Source organism: Balaenoptera ricei, chromosome 3 (assembly GCF_028023285.1).
Source record: "Balaenoptera ricei isolate mBalRic1 chromosome 3, mBalRic1.hap2, whole genome shotgun sequence".
In the NCBI taxonomy this organism is placed as follows: Eukaryota; Metazoa; Chordata; class Mammalia; order Artiodactyla; family Balaenopteridae; genus Balaenoptera; species Balaenoptera ricei.
The window spans coordinates 43,932,611-43,960,404 of record NC_082641.1 but is presented as its reverse complement, the minus strand read 5'-3'; the positions used below and the strand labels follow the sequence as shown (position 1 = coordinate 43,960,404).

Genomic DNA, 27,794 nt, shown 5'->3' with positions numbered 1-27,794 from the left:
TATTAAAATGGCTACACAAAAATTCACCAACTTTGAGAGAGTGGCATGGACATATACACACTACCAAATGTAAAATAGATAGCGAGTGGGAAGCAGCCACATAGCACAGGGAGATCAGCTCGGTGCTTTTTGACCACCTAGAGAGGTGGGATAGGGAGGGTGGGAGGGAGACGCAGAGGGAGGGGATATGGGGATATATGTATACGTATAGCTGATTCACTTTGTTATACAGCAGAAACTAACACACCATTGTAAAGCAATTATACTCCAATAAAGATGTTAAAAAAAAATTCACCAACTCTGATAAGTCTTTTTTGAAATGCACACTGATATGAAAGCTGTCACAATACAATCTAACAAAATTGTTTCAAATGACGTTAAAGACAACTAAGTGCTGCTAGAGCCATCTTACGGAAAAAAACGAACGAACCTTTTGGCCAACCCAATAAATCCTTGATTTTTCTTGTGTTTGGGACCAAGTGACCACAACTCCTTTTACCTCAGTCAGTTGGGTGAGCTTAAGCCATCTCTCCTTAACTGAATATCTGCTAGCATAAGCCAAAGTGTCCTCACCAATTCACTCTCGGCCTCCAAAGTCTGGCTTTCATGGTTAATGCAAAAAAAAAAAACAGCACTGGGAAATTTAAGAAATGTATCTATGGAGCACATTTTGCATAATGATTTATAAGAAGTAGGTTCTGCCCATGTTTTAAATAAAATGAACACAGGGTGTTTGTGGGGGAAGGGCTGATGTGAGGAAGGTAAGTGGGTCCTAGTATTGTCACAGGGAACTGAGGCCAGACAGTCTGCTGATGGGGAAAATATGAGAGGCAAGAGATAAGAAAGAAGCCTGTCTATTGAAAAACACAGTCCATATCAGTAGATCAAAACAAGTGTGGCCATACACGAAGAAAAATGGTTTCTGCTTTTATTTCCATAGTCACACACTAATTAAGTTAAAAAATTTTGTTATCATTATCAACAGCATTTACAAGATCATCTTCTATATGACTATTTGACTTATCCAAAAACCTGATTGTCTTGATTTTAGAGCTTTGCTTTGAATTTATTATATCAGATTTTTAATAACAAATATAAAACAACAGGCTTGTTATAATAAGCCTAAAAATACAGAGGTAGATAAAGAACAAGATAGAAATCTCCTACTTTAATTGCAATCCCCTGAGGTAGCCAATATTAACAGTATATCTTCATACATCTTCCTCTGTTCCTGTGAACACACATGAACATATTTATATATACAGTCGGTGGTTGCTGGTTTTATAAAGATGTGAACAAATGAAATATATAACTTTTTTCATTTAATAATAGAGTCATCCTACCAGATAAATTCATAGAGATTTACTTCAGAGTTTTAAATCTAGAGTATGAATTTACTACCATTTATTCAACTGCTCCTCAAATGATATACATTTGGGTGATTTGAGGTTTTTCCACCACGTATAATACTGCACTAAACACCCTTGTGATTGCACACTGTTTTAATTTTATCGCCATGGATATCTGAGCCCTGAAATCCAACCTTTCAAACGCTACTTCCTTCCCCCCATCCTCCCTGTCATTCGGAGAACAGAGCTGAAGGGAGACTAAAGATGAGCTATGAAAGCCGGTAATTACTCCATACAGCACATGGCCAGCAGCCTCCTGCTACAATATTTACGTGCTATTCCATTGAGATGGCACTCTGCTCACATGACCCAAATGCAGTTCTCACTCCACCAAGAACACAGCTGAATCCAAACTGCATTGGCAGCTTTGCACATGCTCCGTCTGGCCCTGTGAATCCTCACTCACCCATTGAGATTTCTTTTGGTTTAAAACAACACACCAGCTGCTGAGGCTCCTGTTACCGCCAGTATTTTCCTGGCCCAGATCCAAGGCAGGTGGCCCTCTATGAAAACCGTTTTTCAAGGTTTGAGCTTTTTTTGTCTGTATTTGTTGGGGGATAGAGGGTGTATAATATTTACACGTGGGTATAGCTGATGAGTGAGACCATAAGAAGTAACTCTTTTTCCTGTCAGGTATTACAGGAATAACATTTACCTATTTCCATCATTTGCCTTGACAAAGACCGGCAGCTCTAATGCACATTTAATTCTCAAACAGAGGCCTTGGCAAGGGATGCTGTATCTGACTGTTGTGTTGACCGTAACGTGTAAGATGGTGTTTTCTCCTCTCTAGAGACCTGGATGCTTTTTGCCATCCTGATGGTAAATGATGAGACAGGCAACCATGGATTTCAGCACTCCATCTGTGTTTGATCAGCAAAAAGGTAAAAATGCTGCTTTAACTCACCCTTTGGTTCTTTGCATCTTTAGTCCAACGGTAGGGATTTGCAGTTGTATGGGGAGAGAGAGTAATGTGTGTGTGTGTGTGTGTGTGTGTGTGTGTGGGTGTGGGTGTGGGTGTGGGTGTGATGTGGGAAGAGGATTTCACATAGGAACCAAACCTGTTCTAAATGTTCACTTCTCATTTGATAAGCATTTAGAAGGGAAAAATAAGCTTATGGTCTATTAGTCTTGCTAAAGTGCTCCTACCTACAAATTTTAAAAATTGGGTTTCAAGCACACCAGCTATTCAGATAGTATCGTCTTTATTCTCATTAGCTTTTTGTTCAAATCTTTAAAATATATAGATTATAATAAGTAACATAAACCCAATATCTCATTGCTATAGTTTCATAAATATCTCTTGAGTCCCTTCAGGAATAGATGTTGCCCAGATTTATGCTATAGTTGATATATTATCTCATCCGAGGTTGTGTAATGACTTATCACTATGTTATTATTTGCAATGAAAGGATATATCTTTCTTACTCATAATTCCCAGTGTGGAAGTAATTTTCCACACAAAACGATTGCTGTGAAATTGATCCATCCTTACAAAAAACATGTATTCAGGCATGCAGTCTGTGCATGTACATTTTGCATATGAAGTGTGTGCGTGTATGTATATATATGTATATATATATACACCTATGTGTAATTATGCATCTTTTCTCTGTAAGTACAGAAAATTTCCATTCTTTAAATGTAAGTAATACTTTAGAAGATTTTTTAAAAAAATATCTGATAGCTAAACCACTTTCAATACCCTCTGAGTATTCCTCAGAATCCTAAGATCCTTTGGTCATTTACCTGTTTTGGCTACACCGTGAAAATGGTTGTCTGTGAAAGCCTCATTAAGAAAATTCATTGCTTCTTTCCTTTTCCCTTTTCCTGCTCTAGGCCATAGTGTGTTTACTACCTACCCTTCAAGCTACATCTGGTTTCATGGGTGAATTATTTCAGTTCAGTGCTTTGTCAAGTTACAGACTTACATTTAGATTTCTGAGTAACTACTGTGTGTGTGTGTGTGTGTGTGTGTGTGTGTGTGTGTGTGTGCATCTTCAGGATGTGCCAGTTTACACAGCATTGGGCTAGGAACACCATAGAGAAAGTGATTGTTACAGTTGTGCCCACCACATCCTTTGTACAGTTTGTATCACTGACGGCAATCAGCAAAAGTGAAAATATGCTTAGATCCAAAGACCTCATACTGGCTAAAAAATGACATTATTGAGCTATGCAATTCAAAGAGAAACATAATGGGTTTATTTTTTAAGACTAATTTGAGGGAGCTGAACTAACTGCAGAGCACTAGCCCCTCGTAATGAATCCATCTGTTCCAGTGTTGTGTCTCCTAACAGGACTGAGCCCAAAACATAGTTAAAATATTCATTTATAATATTTATTTTCTTATAGCACCTTTCATGTGAGCAATTCACAGCTATTTCTCCACCCTAGACCTGATTCTTCCCCTTGTAAGTTAACCCTCTCCCTGACACCTCCACCTCTATTTCTCAATCATTTCTCTCTAGAGGTGCTGTGGTTTGGTGGAAATAGCATGGGCGACGTAGGTTAGAATGGCAGAATAACTACTTCTTAGCTGTGTGACCTTAGCAAGTTACCTGACCTCTCTGGGCCTTAATTGCCTCAGCAGTAAAATAAAGGAAAAGATGCTCACCTAGCAAGGTTGTTGTGAGAATCTAAAATAATGTAAAAAAAGCACCTGTCACATTGCCTGATATGCATGAAGTACTTTCAAACTGTGGCTGCTTTTGTTATTATCGTTGCTGTTATAATTATTACCAGCCTCCACTGTGAGTTCCTCAAATGTGAAAGATTATTCACCTCTCTATCTCTAGCTTGAATTTAGCAGTCCTCAGCAATGAGGACTCAGCAATACAAATGAGAGTTTAGTTAAGGCCAGTTGACTATACTACATTAATTATTTTCTTTAGAACTCCAGGGTACCATTTAGAGCAACCCCTAGAATAACAGTTAACTAAATGATACCTGAATAGTTCTATTATCACATTAACCCTTCCACCTTCTTAAAAGCATGAAAGGCCATAATAGGTTTAGACCATTGCATAGATTCTAAATACCATATTGTTGGGCAAAACCATGGTGAAGTGACTTTCTCTTGAAAAGTTGAGTATGGGTAGGGCTTTAGTAGAGGATTTTCCTTGAATTCCTAATATCTGGGGAATCAAAACTCTAGTGTCCACTAGCTTTACATGCAGATGTTGACAAAAGACATTACATCTGGAAAGATCTTAGAAGTCTTGTAAGACTGCTGCAATGGCATCGCCTTTATGGAATGTAGACATCGGCATTTAGGTACAACTTTGTGTCCTATTTTATTTTACCTTCAAAAGAAAAACACTATCAAAAACCAAGGAAGTCCATGGTGTTCTCCACAACTGGTTGGCATTTGACTACTTGTTTGAATTAAGTATGGAAAGTCATTGACAGTGTGGATTGTTCCCGAGGTTGGCTTGATTTTTTTTTTAATTAATTAATTTATTTATTTACTTTTGGCTGTGTTGGGTCTTCGTTTCTGTGCGAGGGCTTTCTCTAGTCGCGGTGAGTGGGGGCCACTCTTCATCGTGGTGCGCGGGCCTCTCACTATCGTGGCCTCTCTTGTTGCGGAGCACAGGCTCCAGACGCGCAGGCTCAGTAGTTGTGGCTCACGGGCCCAGTTGCTCCGTGGCACGTGGGATCTTCCCAGACCAGGGCTCGAACCCGTGTCCCCTGCATTGGCAGGCAGATTCTCAACCACTGCGCCACCAGGGAAGGCCCTTGGCTTGATTTTTGGTTTTGTTTTTATTTTTGATTCTGAGTCATTGCATCCTCTACCAGCTGTTAATTCATCATGGGGTTGGGGGGGAAGGAAATGTTGCATTGCTGTTCGTAGGCTTTTTTATTATTTTTTTATTACAATTATTAAAGACCTGGCTTTCTCCTCTCATCACTGTGAGATTACAGATCTACCTGAATGAAACGTAACATTGAAATGAAAAGAAAAGAAAAACTTGGCCACATATAAAAATCACCTAGACAGTTTTTGAAAATCCTGATGCCTGGATTCCACCACTGGATATTCCAGTTTATCTGGTGAGGGGCATGGCCAGACAAAGCTCCCCAGGAAGTTCTAACATACAACAAAGATTGAGAACCGTTCATTCCATCCATCCCCCTAAGATCTCAGATGGGAAAAGTGAAGCACTGAGAGGTTAAAATGGGGGCCAATTTATGATCAGAACACACAGCTAATTAGTAACAGAGGGGACTGAGACCCAGGTGTTCGCTATCCAGACAGCAGACTAAGAAGTTTCTTTCTGAGGGCAATCTCTGGTCTTAACAGCTACTTTGAGGTGGAGGTAGGGCTCAGGCAGCTCTGGCTTATGGTTGCCCAGAGAATGGTCAGCTATGTGCACTTGGAAACTATGATGAATGATGACCTTCAGTTTGGCTCAAACCAGAACCAGGTGGATTTGGTAAGTCTGAGTCCCTCCAATTGCATTTTTCTATTTTTCTCTTTAGCAGAGGTAATAAGACAACCCCATGCCAGGGGCTTGGGGACAGATGGACATTTGCTCTAGTCCAGTCTCAGTCCTCATCCCAGTTGCATGGACTTGGACAAACTGGTTGATCTTCTCATCTGTGAAATGTGGGTAATATTATACATTCACAGGGTTGCTAGGAGGCTTAAAGATTGTGTTATCTTCCTGGCTAAGGGGATTCGGGCTGTGTCTCTGGCTTGCCCTGTGAAGCTGTGAGGGAGGAAGCCTGGGTCTGCAGAGCTCTCCACTCCGGCTTTGTGCTTCTTGCTTTCACCACGGCAACATCTCTCTGGTCCCACGTGTTCTCCCTGGCTGTCTTCCCTCTCAAAGCCCACACGCAGGAAAGGACCTGTAGTAAAATCATTTACTACAGAACACAGAGGTTCCTACTGAAGTTGAGACTTCAGTTATGTAACCAAAGATCCCTGCATGAGGAGGAACCGAGGCCTCAGAGAGAAAATAGAAACGACAAGGGAGGTCCCAAGGGCCTCCTCCAGCCCAGCCCTGCCCCAGCTCTGTAAGAAGGGTTTGAGGAGGCGGAGCAGTGTGTCTGCAGGCACCTCTGGGGGGTGTGGCCCACCCTCACAGGTTTTTCTCTGGTAGAGCTGTTGAGAGAATGCCAGGAGGGGCTCGGCCCTCCAGCCCAGATTTATACAGAGCATCGTGTCCTAGGGCTGCTGTAACAAATTACCATAAACTGAGTGGCTTCAGACAAGAGAAATGCAATCTCTCACAGCTCTGGAAGCCAGAAGTATGAAATCAAGATGTCAGCAGGGGGTGTGCTCCTTCCGAAGGCTCTAGGGAAGAGTCCTTCCTTGTCTCCTCCAGCTTCTAACTGCTGTGGCTTCATCACCCCAATCCACCTCCATCTTCACATGGCCTTTTCCTCTGCATGTGTGTCTGAGAACTCCCTCTGCCTCTCTCTTATAACAGTACATGTGCTTGCATTTAGGGCCCACCCAGATACGCCAGGATAAGCTTCTACTCTCAAAATCCTTAACTCAGTCTTTCAACATGTGAGGTGCTATGCACTCTTTTGCCATATGAGGTCATAGTCACAGGTCCCAGGGACTAGGGCATGGATATACCTTCAAGGCCACCATTCAGGCTGCTACTTGGCATGAAAAAAGGTCAGATCTCAAGTTCCTTCTCAGAGGTATACAGCCTCATCGCTGGGTTTTTGGTAAAATCCATTCTCATTTAAGTCGGAAGAAAGGTTGGCATTTGAGAGGTGGGATGGAAAGGGCATAAGATAAAATGGCAAAACTGAGGTTCAAGCCTAAACCTGCCTGACTTCCAAACCCATCTTTTTTCTACTACAATACTCTTCCTTGATCAACCATACATTTTAATGTAGAAATAAGACATTAACAAAAATTTAAATTAATGAAGCATATATTTTTACAATCAAGCTGTTATCCCTTGTATTGTGGATTTTTAAAGCTCCCACGTGCAGATGTGCTGGTTTTAATTTCCAACTTTTCATCCCGAATGGGAACGCCAAACAAAAAGAGTTTAGAGTGCACAGATATGCACTTTGCTGAAAAAGCAAAAGTTAAAATTCTGACGTGACAAAGGAAGAATGCCTCCAAAGGAAGAATAAGCAAATTTTCAAAGGGGTTTGGGAAGAGAGTAGAGAAAAGGCAGGCAAAGGAGACAGGAAAGGGAGGGGATGATTTGGGCTCAGCTGATTTTAGGCACAGACCTTGAATGGGATGAAACCCAGGAACACTGAGGAGAATTCTGTGCTTGATTTTCAGATTGATGGTCCAGATACAGGAAAATTAGCTGGCAGGTGACCATTCCAGAGGTTCAGAAGCAGATTATCTGTTGCCTGTGGGAAAATGCTCAGCCTTCTCCCTCTCTTGGTCAAGAAAGAGGAACAGAGGGAAGAAGTAACAGGAGAAGAATCCTTTTTCCAATTTTCTTGCCCACTCAAGACCTAACCCAGGCAAACACGTGGACTGGAAGCCTGCCCCTCCCCTCCTCTGCCTCCTTCTTTGTGTTCTTTGTCCTCTTTCCAGCACACAGGAACTTCCCTTCCATCAGCCAACTCCTGGGAAAGGTTGTGACACACCAATCCACTCCCGGCCCCTCTTCTGGACCTAGCTAGAGGGAAGCCCCTGACCGATCTTATCCAAACAATTACCATTCACTGCCTTAGAGAACCGTGAAACCGAAAGTGATTCAGTGGATTGGGGTTGAGGGGAGTGGTGTCGTTGTCAGCATTCTTCACCATAGGACAGTCATAGTGTCCTCGGGAATGGGGCCTCTTGCCTGACTATGCATCACAAGAAGGAGAATCTGGGAGTGGTCCGCAGAGGGAATGAAGGCCCACCTGGTGAACCAGATCTCCTGAATCAACCCTGATGTTATGTCCCACAACTCGGCTAGATCAACTTCAGAAGGCAAATCCTCAACTTAGCCCCTTGTCTGGAAGTCAGCTGGGTCGCCACACTGAGCTTTTCCTACCATCTCTATTCATTAACTCCATATTTCTTTAGTAATTATTAAACAACTGTGTTGATTAACTGATATCCATAGATTTTCCCTTTGAGGCAACCATTTGGATGCAAGGATATTTTAATGGAGCCTAAAGGAAGAACCACTAAACTTGTAGCTATTTTTATTCCCAAACAAGTAGAAAAACAAACCTCTCACCCATCCGCAAATATAGGACAAGGTGAGGAGGTGAGGGTCTAGATGCACTGAGGCCCAAGGTTGGTGTAAAAGATGGGTATGGGCTAGACACCGTATTGCAGAAAGACCACATCCACCCAGGAGTCATGTTTAGCCCACTTGTAAGCGTAATAAATAGGTCCGTGTGCTTAATAAGGGCCCTAAATTTGTTTTCTCTATGTAAAGTTTTAAAATGTCAGTTGCTTATTGATGAGGCCACTCTTGTTTTATTGGGTCCATTGGGGGAGGAAGTGAAGGGACAATGTTCCAGTCTACATGGGAACTATTTCCATTTCTAAAAGTATCCTCAGAATTTAAATATATACACATATAACATTTAATAGCATTCTAATGCTTTTTTAACTTTTTGTTTGAAAATAATTTCAAACTTAAAGAAACATTGTAAGATCAGTATAAAGAACACTGTCTTTTACCCAGATTCACCAGTTAACATTTTACCCCATTTGCTTTATTGTTAGCTCTTTCTCTGTGTCCATCTCTACATCTCTGTCTTTGTATCTCTCTGTTTCTCTATCTCTCTCTCTGCCTCTTTCTCTATATGTATGTATGTATATGCTTATTTGTGTGTGTGTGTGTATACATGTGTATGTACTTTTATCTCATCTGCCTGCATTCCAATTTTGTCTATTGATCCAATAATGTCTTTTATAGCACTTTACCCCCAGTACAGGATCCAGTCTAGGATTAGGTACTACATTTAGTTATCAGGCCTCTTTAGTCTCCTTTAACCTGGAACATTCCTTTAGACTTTCTTTGTCTTTTATGACATTGACATTTTTGAACTTACAGTCTCTCTCTTTTTTTAATACCAAGTTCCTCCTTATGAGTTTGTCTGACGCTCCCTCACAACTAGATTTAGATTATGCATTCCCAGCCAGAACACCACATGGGCGATGTATCCGTCTCAGGTTATCACAATATGGTTTAAATTCTTTTAGATGGTAATTTGATGTTACAGGTGTTGCACTATTAGATATCAACTGGTTCTTACAGAGTTTTTTAAGTACTGGGGTTTCTTTCTAAATGTAAAATTAGCATCACCTTCTTCAAAATATTCAAGCAATACAAAAAAGAATTCAGTATAGAAAGTGTTGTATTCTCTTAACTAGCAAAGGGCTCTGTTCTTCAGAGTCTCTTAGCCCCAGCCTGTTCCCAGCTTCTTGGCTGCCAAGATAGACCCTAGCAACTCAACCTCCATGCGGGGATGGGGAGTAGCTTCCAAATGGAAACAGAGGAGATCAGGCCAAGAATTGTAACCAGTAGTAATAATCAGAAGAAGAGCGATAACTCTGGTTTATTAAGCAGCTCCCATATATTAAGCCAGACACTGTGCAAAGCTTTCACTCCTATCATCTCACTGGATCCTCAACACAGCCTGTCAGATAGATTCCATTTCTAGTCCATCTGAGGTTACATGACTTATCCAAGGCCACACAGGACAAAGGCAAAGCTCCCATTTTTAACTCTGGTTTCTGACCCCCAAGCCCTCCTCACACTCCTGTTCACCATGAAGTTATACTTTCTGGATTCTTATAACCCACCTCATCAACCCCTTCATGACTCCTAGCACAAAGGAAAATAAAGGTGACGGCAGCTAGGTTTGCTCAAGTCTCCCCAGGGCTGAGCTTCCATTTGCAATGAGTTCTGCCCAGTAGGCTCAGCTTAGTGACAGGCTGACCTCTTCCATGGTAGGAGTAGATCCAGTCTCCATGGCAACCTGCCTTTAGAGCAAAGAAAGACACCAGACTCCTAGGAGGAGGAGGAGGAAGCTAAAAGGGTAGGATCACACTGGAATTCGACCTGTAGAACTGATGTGATGGGAATTGGGAATCTGTAAGGTCAGGGCTTGGCTTCCACCACAGAAGCTTCTGAAGCCCGGTTCTTTATCATTTTCCTACTCAGCCTATTTGTTCTGTGCAGCAACAGGTTAATATTTCTCCAAGAGACATTTCAGAGGGCCCCGACCCTGTAATCAAGGTCACAAATAAATAGCAATTGATAAAGAGGAAAGAGAATTATTTTAACCTTGACATCCTAAGCTTTGATCCTGGGTGACCCCAAGATCATTCCTCTGTTCTCTAACTCACAACAGTAAATCAGAACACAGTTTGGTGTTCAAAAAAACCCAGAAACAACAACAACAAAAACAAAAACACCTTACTTTTAAGAATCATGAGAGGAACACCTGAAATTCATCTGAAATGACATTTTTATCCTTCTTACTTAGTGCTGTTCAAGTCAGCTGACTCAGCACGACCACCACGGAGAGGTCTCGGGATGGGCTCACAGCTGTCTGCTTTCAGGTGGTCACTGCAGAAACCAGTCCAGATCCTGGAAGTGTTTTGTCTTAGAATCGTAGTAACTTGTAGAATTGAAAGGAACTCAGTGAACGTGTAATCCAGCTCCCTCACTTTTTACATGTGAACACTGAAACAGAGGGGTTAGCGGTGGTACAGTGTACTGCACTGTAATGGCCACTGGAGTCAAACCAAACAATTCAAGTCCCAATGCTGCCACTCTTTTTACCGACACTTTCCAGTCAGGCCCCAGCATCGGTCCTTCTGCCGGTGTCATTGGAACCAACAGAATGAGTCTGAGTTTGGTTCAGAAGTAAAGGGGAGTTTTCTTCTTTGCTCAAAGAATGGAGAGACGCGAGCTCACTCTCTAGAGGACACGCTGTCCTCACAGGCTGTGGGCGGGGCTGCTTTATAGGATCTCCTGGGGGGGCGGGGGAGGGGGCGGGGGGAGGAGCTGGGGGGGCGGAGCTCTCCCAGGGCAGGCGCAGCCGTACTGCTCAGGCTCCAGAGCGCAGCGCCCGGAGCAGCGTCTCTGCCCACGGCCCGCGGCCATCTTGAATTGAGGCGGTGTGTGCAGCGGCGCTTCTGCCCGCGCCCAGAGCTGAGGTGTCTGGCACGGGCGCTTCACACGAGGAGGAGCTCTGGTCTGAAGTGCCAAGTACCAGTCCGAGGCCTCTGCACGCGGCTCCCGGCGAGCAAGTGAAACCAGACTAATCACAAAGGAAAAAGAAAAAAAGGTTCGACTATTTTATTACCCAGATTCTATTTTTCCATGAATTGTTAGTGGGCTATGCTGGTGACGCTTACTGTGTGACCCAGCTGTTTAACATCTCTGTACCTCACTTTCCTACCTTGTAAATTAAGATGGTGCTGTTACAAAGGATTGTTTATAAAGATTGAATTAAGGAATACATGCAAAGTACCTGCAACCACTGCTGGCCCATAGTAATCACTCGGTAACTGCTAGAGGGCGTTATAGGTTTGTTATAAAGATGGTTATAACACTCTTCAGAGGATGGTTAGAAGGATTCAATGACATAATACATACAAAGCACTTGGAACCATGCCTGGCCCAGAGTAACCACTTAGCAAGTGCTAGTGATTCTTATAGATGACTTACCTAAGGTCCTATGGACAACCGGTCTTCCCTGGTCAAGAGAACATCCCTCCCTCAAGTTACCTCCCCCCCTGTAATGAATTCATAGCATAGCACCCCTTTTTTAAATTTTATTTTTTAATTTTTTGTACAATTTTTAAAGGTTAATTTCCATTTACAGTTATTACAAAATATTGTCTATATTCCCCATGTGTACAGTATATCCTTGAGCCTATCTTATATCCAATAGTTTGTACCTCCTACTGCCCCCCTCCTCCCCACCACCACCCCACTGTTAATCACTAGTTTGTTCTCTATATCTGTGAGTCTGCTTCTTTTTTGTTGTATTCACTAGTTTGTTGTATTTTTTAGATTCCACATATAAGTGATATAATACAGTCTTTCTCTGTCTGACTTATTTCACTTAGCATAATGCCCTCCAACTTCATCCATGTTGCTGCAAATGTCAACATTTCATTCCTTTTTATGGCTGAGTCGTATTCCATTGTATATATACACCACATCCTCTTTATCCATTCATCTGTTGACAGACACTTAGGTTGCTTCTATATCTTGGCAATTGTAAGTAATGCTGCTATGAACATTGGGGTACATGTAGCTTTTTGAATTAGTGTTTTTGTTATATTTGGATATAAACCCAGGAGTGGAATTGCTCGGTCATATGGTAACCCTGTTTTTAGTTTTTTGAGAAACCTCCATACAGTTTTTCACAGTGGCTGCACCAACTTACATTCCCACCAACAGTGCAGGTGGGTTTCCTTTTCTCTACATCCTTGACAACATTTGTTACTTGTGTTCTTTTTGACGATGGCCATTCTGGCAGGTGTGAGGTGATGTCTCATTGTGGTTTTGATTTGCATTCCCTGATGATTAGCGATGTTGAGCATCTTTTCTTTTGTGTGTGTGTGTGTGTGTGTGTGTGTGTGTGTGTGCAATCGCTTTTATAAACAAATTTTAGGCTGGAATAAGGAGCTCCTGGTTCATCATGTTGGAGATTGTCCTTGCTGCTATAGGCTGTTGAAGTGTGCCTCCCTTATGATCTGGTTGATGTGGGAATAAGGACCTTGGCATAGCACATACCCCTCATATAAGGACTGAGGGGTACTCTTGTTGAGTTCAGCAATGATCTGGTTTAAGCTGCTTTCTGATCCAGTTACTCTCTCTGGGGAATTAACACTGCTGCTCCTGTCATTATCATTGCTTGAACATGCACACACTTTGGTTCCTCTTAGTGGTTCCTTCCTTATTGTTTTTCGTTGCATCCTGAGACTCCTGAAAAACAGGGTTTCTCTTACTCCTTTTGGACTGGGGAGAATGGTGATTGTCCTCTTTATTATCATTCCTTCTTCTTTTCTGCTTATTGTTCAGTGACTGTGTTTCTAATTCCAATAGCATGTCGGTAATTGGGTCTACAGTCATATTTAGGACAGAGAATACATTAGTACTGGCCGAAGTGGCCCTGGCAATATTGGCCGAAGAAGCAAAGCAGGATGATGGTGAGGACCAGAGATGGACCAGTACAGGCCAAAGTTGTCCTGTAAAGACATTCTGGCATGGCATACCTCCCTAGTCCTGGCCCCAAAACTCTAGAAACCTTGAGTATCTTTTCATGTACCTGTTGGCCATCTGCATTTCCTTTTTGGAAAAATGTCTATTCAGTTCTTTTGCTCTTTTTTTTTTTTCTTGGCTGCGTTGGGTCTTTGTTGCTGCATGCAGCCTTTCTCTAGTTGCAGTGAGGGGGGGCTACTCTTCATTGCGGTGCACGTGCTTCTCATTGCAGTGGCTTCTCTCGTTGCAGAGCACGGGCTCTAGTTACTTGGGCTTCAGTAGTTGTGGCACGCAGTCTCAGTAGTTGTGGCGCACGGGCTTAGTTGCTCTGCAGCATGCGGGATCTTCCCGGACCAGGGCTTGAACCCATGTCCCCTGCATTGGCAGGCGGATTCTTAACCATTGCGCCATCAGGGAAGTCCCTCTGCCCATTTTTTAATCAGGTTTTTTTTTTTTATGTTGAGTTATATGAACTATTTATATATGTTGGATATTAATCCCTTATCAGTCATATCATTTGCAAATATTTTCTCCCATTCAGTAGGTTGTCTTCATTTTGTCGATGGTTTCCTTTGCTGTGCAAAGCTTTGAAGTTTAATTAGGTCCCATTTGTTTATTTTTGCTTTTATTTCCTTTACTTTAGGAGACAGATCCAAAAAAATATTGCTGTGATTTATGTCAAAGGGTGTTCTGCCGATGTTTTCCTCTAGGAGTTTTATAGTATCCCGTCTCACATTTAGGTCTTTAATCCATTTTGAGTTTACTTTTGTATACGGTGTTAAGAGAATGTTCTGATTTCATTCTTTTACATGTAGCTGTCCAGTTTTCCCAGCACCACTTATTGAAGAGACTGTCTTTTTTCTCCATTGTATATTCTTGCCTCCTTTGTCATAGATTAATTGACCATAAGTGTATGGGTTTATTTCTGAGCTCTATATTCTTTTTTTTTTTTTTTTTTTGGCTGCGTTGGGTCTTTGTTGCTGCGCGGGCTTTCTCTAGTTGCAGTGACCGGGGGCTACTCTTGGTTGCAGTGCACAGGCTTCTTATTGCAGTGGCTTCTCTTGTTGCGGAGCACGGGCTCTAGGCGTGCGGGCTTCAGTAGTTGTGGCGCGCAGGCTCAGTAGTTGTGGCTCACGGGCTCTAGAACACAGGCTCAGTAGTTGTGGTGCATAGGCTTAGTTGCTCCGCGGCATGTGGGATCTTCCTGGACCAGGGCTCAAACCCGTGTCCCCTGCATTGGCAGGTGGATTCTTAACCACTGCACCACCAGGGAAGTCCCACCTGGGCTCTATATTCTGTTCCATTGATCTAGGTGTCTGTTTTTGATAGCACTGCTTTTTGTTTGGAAATTGGAAGGGGCAGAATTTGCCTAGCAAGAAAACCACATCAGAAAGAAAATAATTCCCAGAAAAGCTCACAGGTCTTGGAGAACTTCTACATTCCCTTTCCTCTTTTTCTGGAGTTCTGTCCTCTCAGTCTGAGACTTGCCTTCTAGATATAACTCATCCCATTGCTTAAAAGCCAGCCTACCTTTAGCTTCCACTTTCCATGCTAGTGCCAGGCAGGTTTCTAGACTTTCTGTGCTGTTCTAGGAATCGATCTAGTCTTGAAGCACAATCTTACTTTTTAAATTATTATAGTTTCATAATGTTTTACGATTTGATAGAGAAATCCTCCTTCAATACTTTTTTCAATTTTTGGGGGGTTTCTTTTTCAATTTTTTTTCCCTCTTTTTGTTTGTTTTTGCTTTTGGTGTAGTAATACATTCACACAATTTCAAGGTATAAAACAATGTACAGTGAAAAATCTCCCTTCACACCAACCCCTCCAGCCATCCAAATCCCCTCCTGGAAGCAAAACAATGTAAGCAGTTTCTTATATATCCTTACAAAGAGATTCTAGGTATAGATAAGCAAATACTTAAGTATATTCTTTTTTTTCTTCTTTAAAGCATAAATTTATCCATTTGTTTTTACAAATGAAAGTCAATACCATTTTTCTGAGCCCACACCCCCAAAAACCTGTTGGAACTTTCACTGAAATGACATTAAACTTAAAAATGAATCTGTATAATAATTAAAATTAGTTATACTATTTAGTTCTCCTGTCTGGAAACATGGCATGTATCTTCATGAATCCAACTCTTTTCTTAGTTCCTTATTTAGATTCTGAATATTTATTACTGGGTATTTTATATTTTCATTTTAGTGAGTTATTTTCAATGTAAGGAGGAGTTAGTTTCTTCATATTATTTAATATAGAAGAACTATTTAGTTTCATACTTATTTTTAAGTCTGGCTAGCTTATTAATTCTAATGGTTCTGTGGTTAATTCTCTTGTGCCATCCTGGTGCACAGGATGAAACCAGATGGACTGGTTTCAAATCCTGCTCTGCCATTTAATAGCTGTACAACTTAGGGGAAATTATTAAACCTCTCTGTGCTTCAATTCCCTCATCTGTAAATAGGGTAAAGATACTACCTACTCATAAAATTGTTGAAATAAATAAATAGCTTAATTCAAAGGAGACTGTTAGGACAGTGCAAAGAACACGAGTAAAAGTTAGCTTTGATTAAACTTTGATAATTTTGCTCTTCCTTTATGATTATTATCTCATTTCTTTTTGCTTCATATATTACTGCATTAGATAAAATTTGTCTTCTTTCTTTCCCTATTTTTTCACTATTAGGTGTGGTGTTTTTTTAAGGAACAGATATCAAATTTTATTAAATGCCTTTCTATTCTTTATTCATATAATCATATATTTCCCCTTTGTTCTACTGATGTGATATATTTTATTAATAGACACTGGAAAATCAAAACATCTATATTCTAGAATAAACTCTGTTCAGTCATGGTGTATTATTCTTTCAATATCCAACTTAATCTGATCTCACAGAATTTAATTTAAAACTTAGAACTCTGAGTTTACAAATTGGGTCCATCTATAGGTGCCTGTATGCATATGTCTTTAGCAGTTTATGCTAGCCTTAGAAAATAAATTAGAAAAATTTCATTCTCTTTCTGTGCTTCAGTATGAGAGCTATTTGTTCCTTGGTTATTTGACATTTATCTTAATATTTTAAAAGAATTCGCTCAACCTCATATTAGAATCTTTATGCTGTTACCACTAACTTTAATTCGCTCCTTGGTGTACAAGCAGCTCCTCATAGATGCATTCCCAATTTTCAATTAATGTGTAGATTTTATTTTTGCTACAAATGAGTATAAACTCTAGCACAGTGATGTCTCTCCAGCAGAATGCTGAGCTGCACAGCTTGTGGAGAGTAGAATATAGGCTGCTGTGAGTAAGAGAGAATGGAATGTGGAATATTGTCCAGCACCAAGAAAGGTCACAGCTTCACTGGAATATATGAGGGCTTCACCACCTCAGTGAATGGGCAGCGATAGACAGTAGTGCACATTGGTCAGAGGGTTGAATCTGAGGCCTGACAGCCTGCAGCCTTATCTGAGTTTCACCACTTACTAACTGTGTGACTTTGAGTAAGTCACTTTCCTGCCCTGTGCCTCAGTTTCCCCATCCATAAAGTGGGAATAATTCTCATAAGGTGAGAATTAAATGAGTTGATTTCTAGAAAGGTTTAGCACAGTACCTGGTGCATAATAAGCGTGGCATAATTGTTGACCATAATTATGATTGTTATTCAGACAGTGACAGAGAACCCCCCGGAACAGTGGATGCTTTCATAGCTACTGGGAGACATTGTTGTGCCGTCAAAATGGTTGTATCGAACTTTTTGCTAACTTTAGGATTGTTCTGAGTTTAATTCCTTCAAATATGCTACCAAAAATTCTAGAATTCAAAACTGTGCAGGAAACACAAAAAAGCTAAGAACCTTGACTAGAGACAGACCACAAGACTCTACGGAATGTGACTGAGGTGCACTTTGGCCACATTCCCGCATTCATGCGTATACCGCTGCAGAGGAGTTAGTTCTGGCATCCATGCTTTCCAAGCCACAGTTGCAGTGAATGGGCTGTAGGAGGAGCCTCCTCCAAGGTGTTATTGAGTTGGTACTATATGATAAGGTTGCCCTTACAAATTAGTGAAGAAAAGGAGAATTATACAATATTTGGGGAAAGAAAGTAATTGTGGCATGCAAATATAAAGTTTAAAATTTCCATATTAATTACAGCTAAATGTTAACACATAAGTATAAGGTTCCACGGGCAATGAATCCTAAGTGCAATATCCATAGATTTTGTTGGTTTATTTTTCAAAAACCAACAAAACAAACTGAGAACTTAAGTGGCAAACAGGGAAAAATAACTGCAGCATAGATAGCAGATGAAGAGTTAGTGCCCTTAATGTATATAGAGCTCTTTCAAATCAATTAGATAACGACAAATGCCTTGAAATAATACGTAAAGGATACCAACAAGTAATTCATGAAATGGCCATAAACATGTGAAAAAACTTCTCTCTTAGGAATAATAAAAGAAGTGACCATTAGAAATGATATACTCTTTTCCTTCTTTCACATCAGCATTATTTTTTAAAAAACAATAAATCACAGTGTCATTAAGAATGAGGTGAGGGCTTCCCTGGTGGCGCAGTGGTTAAGAATCTGCCTGCCAATGCAGGGAACACGGGTTCGAGCCCTGGTCTGGGAAGATCCCACATGCCACGGAGCAACTAAGCCTGTGAGCCACAAGTACTGAGCCTGCGCATCTGGAGCCTGTGCTCCGCAACGGGAGAGGCCGCGACAGTGAGAGACCCGCGCATGGCGATGAAGAGTGGCCCCCACTTGCCACAAATGGAGAAAGCCCTCGCACAGAAACGAAGACCCAACACAGCCAAAAATAAATAAATTAATTAATTAATTAATTTAAAAAAAAAAACTTCCTATTTAAAAAAAAAAAAAAGAATGAGGTGAAATGTATGCTCTCAAGCCCTGCTTGGGGAGGGTGTGTTGGGTCAACCTTTCTGGAGGGCAATTTGACAAAGAGTCAAATCTATTGATTCCCAAGTTCATTTCTAGGAATGTGTCCAAAGGAAATAAAGATGCACAGAAACACATATATGCAAGAATATTATAGCATTATTTGGAATAGCTACAGGATTAATAATTCCCCCCAAAAGAGAAACAATTTAAATGTTCAATAGTAAGAGAATGATTAAATCAGTTGTGCTAATTCCAGTCAATGGGATTTTATGCCACATTTTATAAATAACATTTTCAAATCTTACCTTATGGCATAGGAAAATATTTGTGATCCAATATTAAATGTTTGAAAAAGAGCAACAATCAAAATTATATGTACAGCATGATCTTTTTTTTGTAAAATGTAACTCCAGCACCATGCTAAGAACTATTAGTCACTGGTTGTTACAATATTAAAATACCTCTATATCCTCAGATCAATAGAGATTATTCCAACCACTCCCCAGGAACACACACAGCCCCCAGTCCAGCAGCTAAAAAGTTATCAACCCTGCTCCAGCTGTTAGGCCTGCCTCCAGTCTGATGGGGGACCTGACAAGCCAGTCATTAGATCCTTTTAATATTACCCTTCATCTGGTCCCTTATTGTGGGAGGGGAATTTGGAGTGGGAGGAGAAACAGATTCACTTAATAAATGAGTAGCAAAATGGCCTTAGTGTTAGCCAAACTCACATTGGATCTCAGAAAATTTCAGTCATTTTCTTCAATTTCTATGACTGTATTCTCATCCATAGAAGATCACAGTGTGGGAGATTTGAGATTTGCATTGCTACCTTGGTCAGTGAATCCTGCCCCACCAGCAGCCACTGGCCCCAAGCTTCAGCCACAGGCAGGAGTCTACTGTCCTAGGGCGCTACCCACCCCAAGCTACAGCACCTTCCAGAACTCCCTCCCTCCTGTTCTATGCCTCCTGACCTCACAGCTTTTTGCACCTTTTAACCATTATGCTTGCTCCTTAGGAACTTGCCTTCTCTTTTATACAGCCTTTGGGTTGGGTTACCACTTATTTTCAGCCATGTCCATTTTGAGTGCAGGATAGGGGGCAGGAGACAGTTTAGATTTTAGAGGGGGAAGATGGAAAGGGCAGAGGCTCACAACTGCACATTCTGAAGCAACTAGATCTTTCAGGTGTCCAAGCTTCCCCTCCTGCTAGCACTTCTCCCCACTCCCATATTTACATTACACAGGCTGGTGGAGGAATGAGCGCTCCAGGATGGGTGGGAAGCAAGCCTATAAATCAAGTATATACAACATACCAACATCTTAATAGTGATTATCTTTGAGTATATATTTTCTTCTTATCTGTATCTTCATAATTTTTGTAATCCAAAATGAAATAACATGAAATGACGGATCAATTAAATCAAAATATCTGGGGTTAGCACTTAGGTATCAGGGGTTTTTTTTGGGGGGGGGTTTTGTTTTTTATCTCCCGAGATGGTTCTAATGTTCAGCCAGTATTGAGACCCAGGGATGTAGTCAACCTTATTTTACAAAATAGAGAACTGAACCCAGAGTGGTTCATAGTAATACACTTGGCTAATATTTCTGTTGTTCAAAAAGAAAGTTCTTTATGAGATTCAGATTTAATTGAGAAGTCATTTCTGTTGTCACCTTTTTTTTTTTGCATTTTTTAAATTGAAGTATAGTTGATTTACAATGTTGTGTTCATTTCTGCTGTACAGCAGAGACTCAGTTATATGTACATATACATTCTTTTTTATATCCTTTTCCATTATGGTTTATCTCAGGATATTGAATATAGTTCCCTGTGCTATACAGTAGGACCTTGTTGTTATCCATTCTATATGTAATAGGTTGCATCCACTAACCCCAAACTCCCAGTCCATCCCTGCCCCTCTCCCCCACCCACCTTGGCAACCACAAGTGTGTTCTCTATGTCTGTGAGTCCGTTTCTGTTTTGTAGGTAAGTTCATTTGTGTCATATTTTAGATTCCACATGTAAGTAATATCATATGGTATTTGTCTTTCTCTTTCTGACTTACTTCACTTAGTATGATAATCTCTAGTTGCATCTGTGTTGCTACAAATGGCATCTTTATCCATTCATCTGTCCATGGACATTTAGGTTGTTTCCATGTCTTGGCTATTGTGAAAAGTGCTGCTATGAACATAGTGGTGAATATATCTTTTTGAATTATAGTTTTGTCCAGATATATGCTCAGGAGTGGGATTATTGGATCCTATGGTAATTCTATGTTTAGTTTTCTGAAGAACCTCCATACTGTTTTCCATAGTGGCTCCACCAATTTACATTCCCACCAACAGTGTAGGAGGTTTTCCTTTTCTCCACACCCTCTCCAGCAATTGTTATTTGTAGACTTTTTAGTGATGGCCATTCTGATCAGTGTGAGGTGATACCTCATAGTTTTGATTTGCATTTCTCTAATAATTAGCGATGTTGAGCATCTTTTCATGTGCCTATTGGCCATCTGTATGTCTTCTTCAGAGAAATGTCTATTTAAGTCTTCAACCCATTTTTTGGTTGGGTTGTTTGGTTTTTTGTTGTTGAGTTGTATGAGCTGTTTGTATATTTTGGAAATTAAGCCCTTGTTGGTTGCACTGTTCGCAAATATGTTCTCCTATTCCATAGGTTGTCTTCTCATTTTGTTTATGGTTTCCTTTGCTGTGTTGTCACTGTTTTAGACCTCACAATATTACATACTCACAGCTCTGATGATACAGTTTAAATCAGCCTTACTTAACCATATATCCATAATCTATGAGAGTTGAGGGAAGCTATTCATTTACTTCAACTCTACTTGAAATGCTAGTGATATGCCTTATGAAATTATTTAAAGGAACAGAAGACTCCTTCTTCTATCACTTTTCCTAATTCTATTCCCAAGGATTGAAAAGAATGAGACTTCATTTCGTATATGTATTCTTCAATTTGCCAGTTGGAAAAGAATATGCTAATTAAATCAATAAACATATTTATCAAGTATCTACAATGTATCCAACACTACTCTAACTTCTACTATCTAATGTTCGAGATTTTTTTTCTGCAAAGAAAGCAAAGCCATACTGCCAGAATTCTAGTGGGGTCATGTGAAGGGTGATTATTCACCAGGCTGGGTTTTATTCTGTACCTTTTATAAAGCAACAACTCCAGTATAGTAAGAAGGGATTCCATTTCAATTACCTTGAGGAACCCATGAGACAGTCATGAAGAGGGAGAAAACAGAGTCAAGACAATGAAGACAGCCATGGAAGCCCAGCTGACAGGATGACTACAAAAGGAGAGATGCAAATCTAAAGGACTACAGAGAGATAGATTGGTTCAATCTCTGACACTTGGACAAGCCACCCAAATTGTATTTGTTTTCTTAAACTATTTTCAGGTGATCAAGGCACTTGGGGCAGTTTTACAAGTGGCCACAGTGGAGGGCCACTAGGAAGGATACCTTTTAAAGGACTCGAGGAAAACCCACTTCTCCAAATCCTTTTCAGCACAACAGTCATTGTTCATCAACAATAGGTGATTCATTATTTGGTTCTACACAGATAGGAGAAAGACACATAGAATATTAATCACAGAAGGAACCTTAGAGGTCAACCTTCTACTCAATACAGACATCTCCTCGAGAGCATCCCGAGATATGCTTGATCAGAACCTGCTTAGACATGGGTAGTGATGAGGAGCACACAGCTCACAATATAATCCCTTCTAGTTCTGAACAGCTCTAGTTATTAAAAATCTTAATTATTCCAATTTCTACCCACCAATACTAGTTCTTCCCTCTGGATCTACAGAAAACAATCCTAAACTCTCTTCCATCTTTTCCAACAGCAGTCATGTCCAACTAAGTCTACTCTTCTGCAAACTAAGCAAACCCTGCTTCTTCACCTATTCCTCTCCTTCCAGCGTCCCCAGTTAAAATGGCAAATTCCTGACATGAACACTTCCCATTTCTTAAAAGTGAAAGAGGTGGGTGGTGTCATACATTTGATCAAGAAGAAAGTAAGGAAGATCAAAGGAACAGTGTTCAAAGTAAGGCTTGGCTTACTTTTTAATTTCCAAAGACTGGCTAGGCTAGCATAGTCCTTCATAAAATCATTTAAGATTTATACTTGCCTACTTACCAAAGAACTTCTTGACACAATATTTTTAACATCAAGGAGATTTCCACAAGACTCCAATGGGTGAGAAAGCTATTGAACATGAATACTACATCAGTCAGTCCATTTATTGCACACATACTAAAGGTCCTATGCATTGAAGATTGAGTTCTTTTTAAGAATTAGTGTTATTAAAATGAAAGTTCATTTTATGAAAATGCACTCTAGGGAGGCATCGTCACTGAAGTTTAACACAGACATGTTTCTTAGAATAGCAGATTCCGTTTCCCAGCACTATCCCCTACCCTGTGTCCAGTAGAGATGCGAGCCATGGAATGTCATTCACAGGTCAGAAGAGTCACCCCGAGGAACACAGTGATGCTGAGATTCAAAGAAATACAGCATGTGTTTATGTTGCATCACAAGTTTGGTTATGAAGAAAGGTCTCATTGTGGCCAGATACTTACCCTTGAGATAATACTGTTGCAAGACTTCCTCCCCACAGAATGAAATCCCTTCTTTTCCACTCCCACGGCATGAAGGTTGCTTTGAGTATTTGTTCTCAGCTGGCACATGCAGAAAGCTTGGAGCTATTTTTCTCTTTAAAATGTTAAAAAGAAACTCTTTTTCCTCCTCCCATATGACTGGCACTTTATAAAACACTCTTAAAGCCTCAGCCAGTACACCCTGAGGGACTGTAGGAGAAAACGCGAGAAATAGCAAAATGTTTCAGCTCACAAAATCTCTACAGCCTGCTGAGCAAGGCAAAGGGTCTCTTTAAGGGGAAAGAAGACAGAGGTTCCTATCTATGTCAAAGTAGTAATGGTGATAATGTATTATTGTTGACATACTTTGAATACTTTGTGCCAGGCATTGCACTTTATGTGGATGAACTCATTTAGCTCTCAGAACAACCCTGTGAGGTAAATACTCTTCTTACCCATTTGACAAGAGAAGAATGAGAATAGAGAGGTTAAGTAACTTGCCCAAGATCACACAGCTATCAGGAAATTGGCAGTGCTAGGATTCAAACTCTGGAGGCTGGGCTCTTACTATTTTTCTATATTGCTTGCATGTATGCATGCTTTGTATCATATGATGTATATGATGAGTCACATGAAACTAATTTGCTTTCAATGCCAGCCAACTGTATCAATGACCTTAAACTTGTTCCTACATGACCAGAGTGTTCCAAACTGGCTTTTAATTCTGTCCAGCAGAACTGGCACCATCCTGGCTCAGGGCCAAGGTCAAGGCCCAGAGAGACTCTTTATCACCAGTGGGTGGCAATATTGTTACATGGAGCCATCAGGGTGCAGTGAAGGCCTGGCATCTTCCCTAAAAGTGAAAAGACCTCACCACCTTATGGATAGATCATTCCAGGCAGCTCCCAAAACACGATTTCTCTACTGTCCCCAAAGCACCCAAGATAATCCTGAGGGAGGATAGAGTGATCTGGATTAGGAGAATGCCCAGGAACCTATTCGTTTAAATCATTCTTCCTCTTGTCCTGCCATAATATCCCTGGTATATCTCAATCATAAATTACATACTTCTTTTCCCATTAGGGCATGTTTTTCTTAGGAACAGAGAGACTCTACAACGTTTGTACCTGCAATTTCACTAGCCCATGGTAGATGTTTGTTAAGTAAATGGATAAATGAATAAATTTCAGTTCTTCAGATGCAATCAATTCCACTCCAAAAAACAATGTGAGAAATATCTGTGGAATCTTCTGTAGTTGCCCAAAATGAACCCAGACTTCACTAGTGACTCTAGGCTGCATTCAGCCACCCAAGAATTCTCAGAATAGAATGAACCAAAGAAATTCTCCCAAGACCCTCTGGTCTGGACTCTTGAAACTGCAGTACCCAATCTATGCTTACATTGACCTGGCTGTTCCACAACACGGTCTCAACTTAAGCAGAACAAATGCCAAGCTGACCGCTGGGTAATTTCAACAAAGTAGGCCCAGTAATTGATGCAGTCAAGGGCTTTCCCAAGGAACTCTGCAATAACCCAGAGACAGAACCACTATGTGAAGGAACCCATATTTGTGTAAAATGTGAGAAGCTTTGAAGAAGGTCCTCTAATCTAAAACATGTCTAGCAGCCTGCCATATTTCTGCAATCCTACTATTAAAAAGTTGGGCCCTTGGAATTAAGTTGATAATTTATGACACATCCAGAAAACCGTTTACAAGGTTTTTAACCATGAAAAATGAGGGAAATAGATGATTTCCAAAAAGTCTATCCTTCCAATTTTTAGGTAAAAATTAATAAAAATTTAAAACATGTACCTGTTTTAAAAAAAAAATCTACTAGGGTATTTATAAAGGTCAGAATTTTTAACATACATGTATGTTTTTCCTTTTTCAGCACTTTGTCAAGTATCAAGGACTTGTTTTCTCTATTACAGACACACATTAGGCTCTGTCTACCCTTCTAGTAGTAACACATTAATGTAAAGCTAGTAAGGCACCCTCCTCTCTCACCACTTAAAACTTGATTTATTTTGATGATTATAAAAAGTATATAAATTCTTTGTAGAGAATTGGGAAAATATAGAAAGTACTGAATAATATCTAAAAAATTATCTCTATTGATGTTTGATGCATCGTCTTCTTGTCTTTTATATTTTTCATGTATACATATACATAGATAACTTTTTATAAAATATAATCTGCATCTGTTCACATTCTTCTTTCTTCCTATTTCCTTTATGTCTGTTTTCCATTCTCTCTACTTTCAGTCTCTCTCCCTTGGTGAATTTTAGAATTTTTCTTTATGCATCCATATATAAGTCTATCTGTTTAACTTTCACACAGTTAGAGAGGCAAAAGCCATTCAAACCATGCTCCTCCTCTAAAGATGAATAGAAAGAAAGATAAATAGATGATAAATAGATGGTAGATAGATAGATGATACCAGATAGATAGATAGGTAGATAGACAAAAATAGTAGATAGATAATAGATATCGAGATGGATAAGGAAAGAAGGAAGGAGAGAAGGAAGAATTTATGTATTGTTTGTTTATGTAGATCTTCTGCATATCTTAAATGGTTTTGTGACCTTTGATAGAAAAAAATTTTTCTTGCCTCTATTTTAGATTCCACCAGGACCATCAATTATCCTTCTCCTCATTCTTGTTACTTCTTCTTCGCCCTTCATCATTTCTACAGAAATTCTTTGCACTATCTTAAGTTTAGGCCTAATTATTTGCATTGATTACAATTTAAATTGACTGTTTCTATACAACTTCTATGGAAGCGCCTTCATTTCCTATTTCCTAATCACTCTGTAGTTTAGTATGGTATCTTAGGGTTAGAAGAAACCCTGAAATACATTCTGTTTTGCCTCACACATCTTCCCTTCCCCATACCTTGTGCTTCACTCTGTGTCTGAATTCCTTCTGCAACACACTCCCTTGGTGACCACCTAGCCAAGACTGGCATCTTTTTTTTTTTTAAGATTTTTCTTTTTTTTTTGATGTGGGCTATTTTTAAAGTCTTTATTGAATTTGTTACAATAGTGCTTCTGTTTTATGTTTTGTTTTTTTGGCCGCGAGGCATGTGGGATCTTAGCTCCCTGACCAGGGATCGAACCCACAACCCCTGAATTGGAAGGCGAAGTCTTAACCACTGGACCACCAGGGAAGTCCCAAGATTGACATCTTTAATTACAGGAAGTTCACTACCTCTTGAGGAGACCTAGGACATTTTTACAGTTCTCTGACCATTAAAATACTCTTCTGTCATTCTCACCCACTGCTATTTCTAACTGCTGGAATTTCACATAAAAAGTTTAACCATAAACTTGGCTAAAAGCTCTTTGAAAAATAATCCTGTTTACAGTAGCATCAAAGAGAATAAAATACTTAGGAATAAAATTAACCAAGAAGGCAAAAGACTTATACACTGAAAACTACAAAACATTGTTGAAAGAAATTAAAGAAGATACCAATAAATGGAAAGATGTCTTGTGTTTCATGGATTGAAAGACAATATTGTTAAGACGTCAATACTACCCAAAGAGATTTACAGATTTGATGCAATCCCTAACAAAATCCCAATGATGTTTTTGCAGAAATATAAAAATCCATCCTAAAATTCATATGGAATTTCAAGGGACCCAGATAGCCAAAAAAAATCTTACAAAAGAAGAACAAAGTTGGAGGTCTCACACTTCCTGATTTCAAACCATACTACAAAGCTACAGCAATCAAAACAGTGTAGTACTGGCATAAAGACAAACATATAGATCCATGGAATAGAACTGGGAGTCTAGAAATAATCTCATATATCTATGGTCAACTTAGGGGGCAACTGAGGAGTCAACAAAGGTGCCAAGACCATTCAATGGGGGAAGAATTGTCTTTTCAGCAACAGTGCGGAAACAACTGGACAGCCACATGCAAAATGATGAAGTCAGACCCTTACCTTAACACCATCTACAAAAAATAACTCAAAATGGATCAACGATCTAATCATAAGACCTAAAACTATAAAACTCTTAGAAGAAAACATAGGGGGAAAGCTTCATGACATTGAATTTGGCAATAGAGTAAGTCCCCTACATACGAACCTTCAAGTTGCAAACTTTCAAAAATGCAAATGTGAGTTTGCATGTCCAATCACGTAAGTTAGTTCATGTGTCTGGCTCACATTGTCACGTGTGTGCATCCTCTACAAGTGGTTGTGCTTTTGTGTACCATACAGTACTGTATAAAGTTTAGTAGTACAGCATCCTTACTGCAAGCCCAGGATGTCTGGAAGCAAGCGTAAAAGCAGTGGTGATGTAGCTGGTACTACTGTACTTTTCAAGGTACTGTACTATAAGATTAAAAATGTTTTCATTATTTTTTGTTTGTTTTTTATGTATTATTTGTGTGAAAAGTACTGTAAACCTATTACAGTATAGTACCATATAGCCAATTGTGTTTGTTGGATACCTAGGCTAATTTTGTTGGACTTAAAAACAAATTGGACTTACAAACACACTCTCAGAACAGAACTTGTTCATATGTAGGGGGCTTACTGTAATTTCTTAGATGTGATGTCAAAAGCAGAGACAACAAAAGATAGACAAATTGAACTACATCAAAGTTAAATGCTTTTATACATCGATACTATCAACAGAGCGATAAGGCAACCCACAGAATGGGAGAAAAAG

The 27,794-nt window shown here is 40.0% G+C and overlaps 2 protein-coding genes across 2 annotated transcripts in view; one reads left to right on the top strand and one right to left on the bottom strand.

Moving 5' to 3' along the window:
• The first annotated feature begins 2,221 nt into the window (after nt 1-2,221).
• ANKRD55 (ankyrin repeat domain 55) overlaps nt 2,222-27,794 on the top strand; it is a 92,298-nt gene continuing 66,725 nt past the window's right edge. The window contains exon 1 of the mRNA XM_059919308.1: nt 2,222-2,293. Coding sequence (XP_059775291.1) covers nt 2,236-2,293 — 58 coding nt within the window. The 5' untranslated portion in view covers nt 2,222-2,235. The remainder of the gene's footprint in view (nt 2,294-27,794) is intronic.
• Nucleotides 13,009-13,420, bottom strand: VCF2 (VCP nuclear cofactor family member 2). The gene is given in 2 exon segments (XM_059916019.1): nt 13,009-13,237; nt 13,284-13,420. Coding segments are annotated over 2 exon segments (366 nt in total).